Source organism: Galeopterus variegatus, unplaced genomic scaffold (assembly GCF_000696425.1).
Source record: "Galeopterus variegatus unplaced genomic scaffold, G_variegatus-3.0.2 Scaffold1401, whole genome shotgun sequence".
Classification (NCBI taxonomy): Eukaryota; Metazoa; Chordata; class Mammalia; order Dermoptera; family Cynocephalidae; genus Galeopterus; species Galeopterus variegatus.
The window spans coordinates 120,030-130,015 of NW_007727512.1; the positions used below are offsets into that span (position 1 = coordinate 120,030).

The window sequence follows — 9,986 nt, forward strand, 5'->3', positions numbered from 1 at the left end:
ACAAATATGTATATATATATATATATATATATATATATATATATAAGTGGAAGTCCCCCAAATCTCACCCCATATAGGTAATGCACACTTTTTATTAGGGCAAGGAGCCCATTTTGAGATACCACATTTCCAGAAATTAAAGTTTCTACCTTACAAAGATAGACTCAGTGACAAGTTTTTGCCAGAAGCATACATCTAAATATTCTGATTATATGGATATAATGTTTATTTTTTTTATATATCTGAGGAAGTTAACAATTCTAGCTATGAGTTGACAAAAACATCTACTTTATATACAGGATTGGCCTAATTAATAGCTATCCCCCCCCTTTTTTATAGATATTCTTCTGTAGATAAAGATCACTAGGGACATTAGCTTCAAATACAGACGAGAATGATCCAGCAAACTATTATCTAGACATCAAAAAACCAAAATACTGTACAATGATGATTGATACATGGTAAAATGATAATTGGTATTCATAATGATGACCTTGAATTAGCCAACTAAGATTAAATCCTTCTCTGGATGTTTTTAGTGTTGAATAGTATAATCTTGTGTTTAAAAAACGGTTGACCCACATATATAATAAAAGGGTTAGCTATAAATATGTCTGTTAACTCAACTAATAAGCTTATTAACTGGAAGACCCCATTACAAGTAACTTGGACTTGGTTGAACAGTTACATTCCAATTTGCTTACAGTGCTTACACCAATGCACTGAATCATTTTTCCCTTAGTGGGAATGGATTTAGTCACATTTGTCTTTTCCTGCAGCTCAGCCTCACACACAGATAAGATGGCAGCTCACATGTGCTGCTTGAATCCCTGCCTTGATGGCATTAGCAATAACTCATGCTGCTGCTATTGGCATATGTCAGTGTTATCTGAGCCTATGAAATATGCGTGGGGAGGGGTAGAGTCTTAAACATAAAATGGGTGTACTTTATTATATTATTAAATAAAAGTTATAGGAGGCCATTGTTTTGGACTAAGTTCCTGCACTAGGCCCCAAAAGACCAAACTAAAAATCAAAATGGAGTCACCCCTGCTAAGTTCCACTTCACCAAACCTAAACTAAGTTGTGGCTGACCTTCCAAGAAATCAGGAGAGGGAGATAGCCAATTTCTCCAACAGGCCAGTTTAAATCTTCAGTAGGCATGATAATGAAGTTCCCTCTGCTTTAGTCCTTACACCAAAATAGATAGCCTTAAGTAAGCTGATGTTAAATAATCACTTATTTTTCTATTTTGTCTACCTGTCCCGACCTTACAAGGAAAGTAACTTTGAAATGACCAATCTGCTTTTTGCTTTGTGTCTACTTTCTTCAGCCCTTTCTGTCTATAAGACCAACTTTCTCTGCTGGGCTCATTGGAACATTTATTCTATTTTATGGAGTGAATTATTGCCCAATTCTAGAATTGCAATAAAGCCAATAGAGATCTTTACATTTGTTGTAATTTTGTCCTTTGACAGTATGTAAATTGTATATCAGTAAAGTTGATTTCAAACCAACCAACAAAAAACCCAACAAATTCTGAACCTGCAAATCACTTTAGGGAGAGGGAATACTGGTCTTGACCAAGACGTGTGATGATTAGTAAGCCTTGGCAAGCTGCCCCTTAAAACCATAAGAAAGTTGTGTTCATTTATCATCTTCCAAGCATAATCTAGGCTTCTGGCAAATTAGACCCAACCATTTTGTTCTACATTCAGTTGCAGGGGGGGTGAACCCTCCTAAGAATTCCCAACTTTCTTTGAAACTCCACCATTCTAAAAGGACTTGTGGTTATATGGAGAGCTCAGGAATGCAAGGCAGTATGGGGTTTATGCCATGTCCCAAGATTCCTCCACCTGGGCCTGTAATGGTTAGCCCCAGAAACAAAGTCCCCTTTTGCTGGAGCTGCCACGACTAGCTTCCCCCCTTCTCCTACCCTCTGTGTGGCTCTCTCTCGCGGCGGGCCTTCCCGATTGGCCAGCCAAACACAACCGACTGCGGCAGCCAATGGGAGCGGCTCTCCTGAACATTCAGAGGATGGGTGCTCGTGGTGTGATGAGGGGAGGTTGGCGCCTGGTACGCGCCCCCCTACATCTGGCAAGTCTGTGACAGAGACAGTAACGACCCCTACACACGCACACCCGCGCCCCCCGGCTCCCTCCTCTCAGCTGTGCGGGCCCCCCACAGCCCACTTTGTGTCTTGGCTGCGCCCTCCCCGGTTCCTTGGGGTCCGCGAGTGCACCTGCTCCCTCAATAAGACAGAGCATCCTTTTCTCCCAAGGCGGGGCGGGGCGGGGGCAGGGCACGCGGAGGCGAGGCTGAGCTGCCAGCCGCTCGGGAGGTGAAAGAGGCATCTCCGCCTCCGCCCCACCCCCGCCGAGAAGTGTTGCTCGGAGGCCGAAGCGCCCCAGTGATGCCTGAGGGTGCAGCTCTCTTTGTCCTCCCCAGCTGTGGTCCCTGCCGGCGGACCCCGTGCGCTCCGAGCAAGTGGGGGTGGGGAGTCCGAAACCTATCACATAAATGGGGGCAAGGAGAAAGGAAGTCTCTCCCGGGGTGGTGTGTGCCTCTCTCCCCACCCCCTCCCTCTCCTGCTTAGGCTTCCTGTCTCCGGTGTGTCCCTGGGGTCCAGGCAGGGGAGGGTCTAGGCGAAGGCGCGGCAGCGACTTGGGAAGTGCCGGGGGCTCGCACGCCCGAGCGTCCCGTCCGTCAGAGGGCACACACCGGCAGGAGAAGGCTCGCGGCTTGCACACTCGCCTCCACCTCTCTTCCTCTCCCTGGCTTTTGTGTTGGTGCCTCGGAGCTGCAAGGAGGGTGCGCTGGAGGAGGAGGAGGGGGGCCTGGGGTGAGAGGCACCCCCTCCACGCGCGCGCGCACACGTTGCCGGCGCACGCACACACGGGCGGACACACTCACAGACACGCACACACACACGCACAAAGCTCTCTCGCCTCGAACGCACTAACGTGGCCGTTTTCTTTGTGTGGAGCCCTCAAGGGGGGTTGGGGTCCCGGTCCGGTCCGGGGGAGATGGCGCAGCCCATCCTGGGCCATGGGAGCCTGCAGCCCGCCTCGGCCGCTGGGCTGGCATCCCTGGAGCTCGACTCGTCGCTGGACCAGTATGTGCAGATTCGCATCTTCAAAATCATCGTGATTGGGGACTCCAATGTGGGCAAGACCTGCCTGACCTTCCGCTTCTGCGGGGGTACCTTCCCGGAGAAGACTGAAGCCACCATCGGCGTGGACTTCAGGGAGAAGACTGTGGAAATCGAGGGCGAGAAGATCAAGGTGATCCAGACGGTCAGATCCGGGAAGGGAGGGACCTGAGAGGGGGGCCTTGCCTGAGGCATAGCTCTAGTGGTTGCAGACGTCCAGTGTGTGCCTGTATCGCCGCTTGCTGACCCCAAGACCCTTGGCACCTCTTCCTCCCCTTTCACCTGTCTCCGTGGCCCCGTCTCCACCTCACCAGAAATTTTAGGGCAGGCGGGAGTGGTTGCATTCTCACCCTTTACCCCTGCCTGACAGCCCTTGTCAGGAAAAGAATGTTTGATCCCATCTTTGACCCTGAGCCGGAGCAGCGGCACTTGTGGGCAGAGGGAGGCATGAGGCATCTCTCGGTCCTAGTCTGTGGGATGGATCCCAAAGCACTTTACACCTCTTGAGGTCTCTTCTACCTCTAGGGTGTCTATAGGCTGCAAAAAATCACTTTGGCCAAGCCCGAGGCATTAGACGGTAGGAAAAGATGAAAATCCATAGAGAATGAAAGCTACTTTATTTTAAATCGCAATATATAGTTAAGATTAGGGCTGAGTTGGGATGGTGGTGGAGTGGGGTGGTTCTGGCATAAAGCCATGAGCCCTTTTAATGAAATTGAGACATGGTCACCTGCCAGCCCTTCATAATAGACAAGACTTGTTCTTTTGGAACAGTCCCCCCTCAAATGATACCTACTTGACTTGGCTGGGGTACCTAATGAATGAACTGCCCATTACTTGCTCTGTTGGTATTGTCCGCAAGAAGGCCTTTGTAAAAATGTAGAGCAACTTATCTGAGGGCCAAGGGAAGTGCCTTGGTCCCCTCTGCCCCATTAGTTCATCAAATAGGCTAAGTACAAATATTCTTGTCTGACCATTTGTGCCCACCTTTAGTTCAGGAAAGGTAGAAACTCAATAGGACAGGAATATGTCAATGTGTAGGGGTGGCAGGAGGGAAGACATGGCAAAGGCAACTTCATGTGTCAGGGGAGGGGGTTCAGCATTGTGGGGAGGGAAGCACTTAAAAAGGCACTGGGGACACTGAAGACTCCTCTAGACCCACAACTGGCCTTTACTTGAGCCTATAGTTGGACCCTAGACAGGGTCAGGATGGACGTAAACCTCCCTTTTGCTGGTCAAACATCCAAAGTGACCACAACTCTCCTCTCCTGGGCAACGCGGAGAGAAGGGCTGAGTAACTGCGGAGACTGATGAAACAGTCCAAACTGTGCAACACTCCTGACTCCTTGATAATGAATGTGTTTTAAAATGGCTTCACGGGCCGGCCCGTGGCTCACTCGGGAGAGTGTGGTGCTGATAACACCAAGGCCACGGTTCCGATCCCTATATAGGGATGGCCGGTTGGCTCACTGGGTGAGCGTGGTGCTGACAATACCAAGTCAAGGGTTAAGATCCCCTTACCGGTCATCTTTTTCTTAAAATAAATAAATACAAATAAAATAAAATGGCTTCAGAAACTGGGCCAAGGCACTAGACATCATGAAGATGGACAGCTCTGGGCTGATAAGGGCCAGTCGCAGGGTCAGGAAGATAGAGCATTACTTTGAAATTGTGATCTTTGTTGCCCTTTGCGTTTTGGAGGGCAATTGCTACATTTCCTTTTAAAGTCAAAGTAGGTATCTCTCTCTGTCCTTTCATAGGGCTCTTATGTTGACATTTGGTTAAGACTTCCTCTAGTATGTCTGGCTTCTTTAATGTAAGGCTGTAAGAGTCTGGAATTTCTACACCATCACTTTCTTATCCAAAGTACAAATATATTTATGGATGGGTTCTTAAACCCTCAAAACCCTTAAAGTTTTATGATATTTGTTTAAAATCAAGTGTTACAGTAAGCCAAAAGTTCCCTGGGTTTAAAAGGGGGGAAATAAGTCCATCTGAAATTGAGATGCTGGAAAAAGGAAGTGTTCGGGAGTGTAGGGGAGGAGGGAGAAGGAAAAAGGAGGAGAGAGGAGAGGAGGAAGCTGGAAAGTGAGGAATGGGAGGTGGAAACGAGTGCAAGAGAGTCACAGCCCAAAGGCCTTGGGGAATTTTTAAACCATTCCTTCTCTTCTAACACCCCTGTACTCAGCCAAACTGGATTTTACAGTCTCTGCCAAAGATTCCGGACTTTTTCCCAGAGGGCAGAGCCTGTGACAGTGTGACTCACTAGAAACAGAGCTCAGCACAACACCACGTGCAGATAAGTGCTTCATATGGGCTTTTTTGGGAAGATGATATTTTCAAGAGGACAAAGTCTTGTGACACTGTTCATGGAGGAGCCCTCTGAGGGTAGATTCTGAAGGAACTCGGGGCAGAGTGGGGAGATGGTGACCCTGCCTCTTGTAAAGCTGAAGCAACCTCAGGACCAAAGCCAGCAGGTGAGAGACCAGCATGTCCGTGGAAAGACGGCAGAGCATGGCAAACTGCACATGACCTAGATGGGAGAAGATTTGGCCCCATGCTCTGCTGGCTTGGAGTTTCTCAAGGAACAAGTGCCAAAGCCATGTTAAGAAGTACTGCCAAGGGCTTCCCCTTTTGGGAGAGAGAGAGAAGTCCAGTGTGACCAGCTGAGGTGGCCCTAGACCACAGCCAGCAATAGAAGGCTTCTGGGCTATAAAATACCAGCCCTCACAGGACAGTGGTAGAGAGGTCTCAGCCAGCTCTTCCCCTCGGTCCAAGAGTAGGGTGTGGCCCCTCCTGGGCTGCCTCCATGTGTTCCAGTGTAGCACATACGTCAACCCCTGCTGGGGGACGGCCGATTTGGTGTAGTTGGGGCTATGCTCTTAATTATCAGGGCCATCCCTAGGAGATTGAAGCCCCATTTTGTGTCTCCAATCACTATGTCCCCCCACCCCCACCCCATCATAACACTTACAAGCCAGTGTCTTGTGGTTAACATGAACATCAAGAAAAGCCTCTCATGAGTAAGCAATAATAATAACTACTTCTATTTACTGAATAAACAAAGAGCCCAGGCTAAGCACTTTACATGCATTATCTTATTTGACCTTGCAGCAGCCCTGTGAAATTAGTACTATTGTTGTCATTCCCATTTTATAGATAAGGAAACTGAGGTTGAGAGAGGTGAAGTAACTTGCCCAATGGCACATGGATCTGAGCTTAGATCTTTGCCTTTTGAGCCCAAGCACTTCCCCATGTCACCATTCTGCCTCCCTGTGACAGGGCCAGGATTTCAATCCAGATTTAGAGCCCCTGCTCCTCACCACTGTACTCTACTCTAGGGGGCAGTGGCCAGCCCAGGGATAGAGGGATTGTGCACAGTGGGAAGTGGAATGCCAGGCAGCCATTCTAGGCTGTCTCCTCTAGGCCAGGGACCCAGGGTTATAGCCCAAGGACCCAGGAACCTTCAAGATGTCTCCTTCATCTGCACCCAGGACACTGAACTGAGTACCTGGGTTTTATTTTTTGCACCTTGACTGTCTCATCTTGGGCATGAGAATCAGAGAATGAGAAGAGAATTTGAGATTCTCTAATCCAACATCCTCATTTTACAGATAGGAAACTGAGGCTCAGAGAAGGAAAGTGACTTGCCTAAGATCACACAGGACCAGGCCTAGAACTCAGGTCTATTAATTCCCTTTCTGGTGCTCTTTCCACACATCACACTGCCTGGCTTAGAAGAGCACACAGAACCCACTCCAAGCCCCATGGTCCATCCACCCCACGAGGTTACTTGTGACAGGGACACAAAGAGACATCATATGGGAAAGCTGACAGTCTTTCCTAACATCAGCCTAGGAAAGGTGGAGGCATCCTGCAAAGGAAAGTTGGAGTTTCGCTTAATTACTATTCTGTGTCTGTCACCTACAGCCTTAGCTAAATCATACTGAGTGTGTTTCAGTCTAAGAGCATTAGAAAATGAGAATGGGGTGTGTGGGGGGTGGAGGTGGGAGTGTAGCTAGTAGAGAGAAGGCTCAGAAACTAATTTTTGAGCCATTCTTTGTAAATTCTCATGGTAGCAGCCCTTCTGTCTAGTTTGGTTCCTTCCACAAGCTGGGCACCCCTTCTGCCCCAGCCCTGGAGACCAGGCAAACTGCAGGTCAGCCATGGTTGTGGGCAGGTGTGGCCCAGGACTGTGGATTTCCCTTCCTCTGCTGATCACTGGGAAAAAAAAACCCACCTTCCTGTGTTCCATTACCGAGTGGACGGAGGCTGAGCTAAGTGTTCCTCGGAAGCTGCCGGCAGTCAGAATGACATCATGTCTTTCTTAGGGCTCCTGAGCTTCCATCTTCTGTCAGTTGCTTTGTGGTTAATTATCCATCAGTGTGTGTTTCTCTGCCTCCCTTGTTGCCGCTCTTTCTGTGCTTGAGTTTCTCTTTGTCTCTGTCCTCCTTTACCATTCTCTGTGTCAGCTTTGTGTCTGTATCTTAGATGCCGGTGGGACAGTCCTGCTAGTTGAAAAAAGATTTCTTTTAAACTTTTCCCATCATCCACTCGGGCATCCTCCAAAGGTTACAGATGTATTTGTCTCCCTTTTTGCACTTCAGCCCTCCCCCATCGGCCTCCAACAAAAGGACATTCATGCCTCATCTATAGGAAGATGTCAGATATGTTCATGTTCTCTAGGGAAAAGAAATACCCATGTCAGCTAAGAGCACATGCAGGGGGGTGGGGGGCTTGCTGAAGCTCGCCAAGGCAGGAATAGCCCCAGGAAAATGGCTTAAAAGTCTAGATTTATTTTTGGCAGCTCCCCACGCTGTGCCCCTCCACCCTTCTCCAGCCCCCCATCAGTTTGGGCCTGCCTCAAGCCACTAGTGGCATGTGGCCTACATTCCTCTCTCCTCCCCCTCCCCACTGGACTGCCCTTACCTTGGCTCTATCTCTTCTTCGAGAAGCCAAGCTTTCTGTGCTTTCCAGGATGAGCACCAATGGATCCAAGGAACAGTACTAACGGGAGAGGGCTGATGGGCTTTCTGAGACAACACTTACAGAACACTTTACATTTTGCAAAAGCCCTTTCTCAGGTGTTATTTCATTGGATCATCCGGCAACTATAGGAAGATCAAGTTCCCATTATAGAGATGAGGGAAGTGGGGCTCAGGGAGGTTAAACAAGTTGCCTGGTTGCTACTAAGCAGAGGAGCTGGATCGCTCCCTTTCCAACAGTGCCCACTCAAGTAGTCGTCTATCCATACTTAATGGTGGAGGTTTCAGGCCAGGGAGGAAGGGAGAGTGTGTATTAGGCACCGTGTCCTGTATTTACAAGAAATGCTAATCCTCATAGCGTCCCTACATGATTGCTAGTGTTATCTTCATTTTCCAGATGAGGACACTGAAGATAGAGTAAGTAATGCCTAAGGACACCTAACTAGTACATGATTTGGGGGCTGAGACTTGCGCCCGAGTTGCTTTCCCTCCACTATACCCCATTGGCTTTCTGAGAGAAAGGAGGATCTGGGGAGCGTGTATGTGGCTAAGGGGCAGTGGTCAGCCCTGTCCACCGTGTGGATGCGGTGCCTGCAGGAAGGGAGGAATGGGTGACAGAAGAGCCAGCTGCAAAAGACAAAGGAGATGCTTTCACTGTCTGGCAGGGCCAGAGGTTTATGAGGATGCTGAGAAGAAAAGGAACACCAAATCTTCAAACAAAATGAGATTATATCACATGTCCAGTGAGCCTGACTGTGGCGCTGTCCCTTTCTGATGGCTCCAAGGAGCAGCCTGCTTCCTGGCTCAGTTTTCACCATAGACAGGGGTGCAAATAACTCGGGGTGAGGGTTATAAAGAGCTGGAATGGGAGCAGTGCCTACAGACTAAATTCTGAGCCTCTAATTAAAAGCTTCAGAGGCTCCCAATAGCATTGGGAAGGCAGAGGAGGTCTCCAGCAGAGAGGGCCCTCCCTGCAGTTCCGGCAACTTGGGCGGTGTACACAATTATGAAGCCAAAGAAAAGCCAAACGGCCAACCTTACTCAGCCTCAAATACCTCACACACTCCCACCCATGTTCCTGCTAGTAGCAGGTATTTTTAGAGTCCTGAGCTCATGGTGTTAAAGCATCTGCCACATGCCTGAGGGCTGGTAGGGATTCAGCCTTACTCAGAGGCAAGAGGCAAGAGTTAAGACTACTGGGGGGTGGGGTTGGGAAGTGGGGATCAAAAGCCAAGCAGTAATGACATTTTGGGGCTGTACTTGCTCTCTTCCCACTGACCTCCATTCCTCTCCTGGCCTGCTCTCCCTTTCTTCCTGTTCAGAGCACCAGAGAGGTGGAAGAAATGAAAATCTTTTCTATCTCTGCTTGCAGAAGCAGATCGGTCTTTGAAGACTTGTCTTTCGGTGTAACCAAAGTCAGATGTTCTCTCTGAAATCGCCATGGCAGATACCTAGGATGCCAGACTGCTTGTAGTTTTGGTGGCTTAGGCCAATACTGCTTGTTGATGATGATGTTGATGATGGTGACAATTTCAATGATAAGGGATCTGATGCAGAAAAAGACTGCTTACAGTTTAGCTGGAGAGATGCCAAGAGCACTGATGAAACAAGTAGAGAACACATATATTCTAACCGGCATGACACAGACTCAAAGTGCAATAGAAATTGCTAAGAAAAGAGAGTTAAAGGGCCGGCCCGGTGGCGCACTGGATAGTGTGCCGCTTGGGAAGCCCGGCGGCGCTCCCGCCCGAGGGTTCGGATCCCACATGCAGACCGGTTCCCGCTCACTGGCTGAGCAAGGCGCGGGAGCAGCACTGAGGGTTGCGGTCCCGTTGCCGGTCCCGGTCCGG

At 49.0% G+C, this 9,986-nt stretch overlaps 1 protein-coding gene across 2 annotated transcripts in view; it reads left to right on the plus strand.

Annotated features, from left to right (window-relative positions):
• Positions 1-2,634: 2,634 nt before the first annotated feature.
• RAB33A (RAB33A, member RAS oncogene family) overlaps positions 2,635-9,986 on the plus strand; it is a 10,289-nt gene continuing 2,937 nt past the window's right edge. The window contains exon 1 of one of the 2 annotated variants that reach the window (XM_008576782.1): positions 2,635-3,284. In XM_008576782.1, coding sequence (XP_008575004.1) covers positions 3,027-3,284 — 258 coding nt within the window. In that variant the 5' untranslated portion in view covers positions 2,635-3,026. Of the gene's footprint in view, positions 3,297-9,986 lie in introns of both variants that reach the window. The other variant, XM_008576781.1, reaches the window with a different exon arrangement.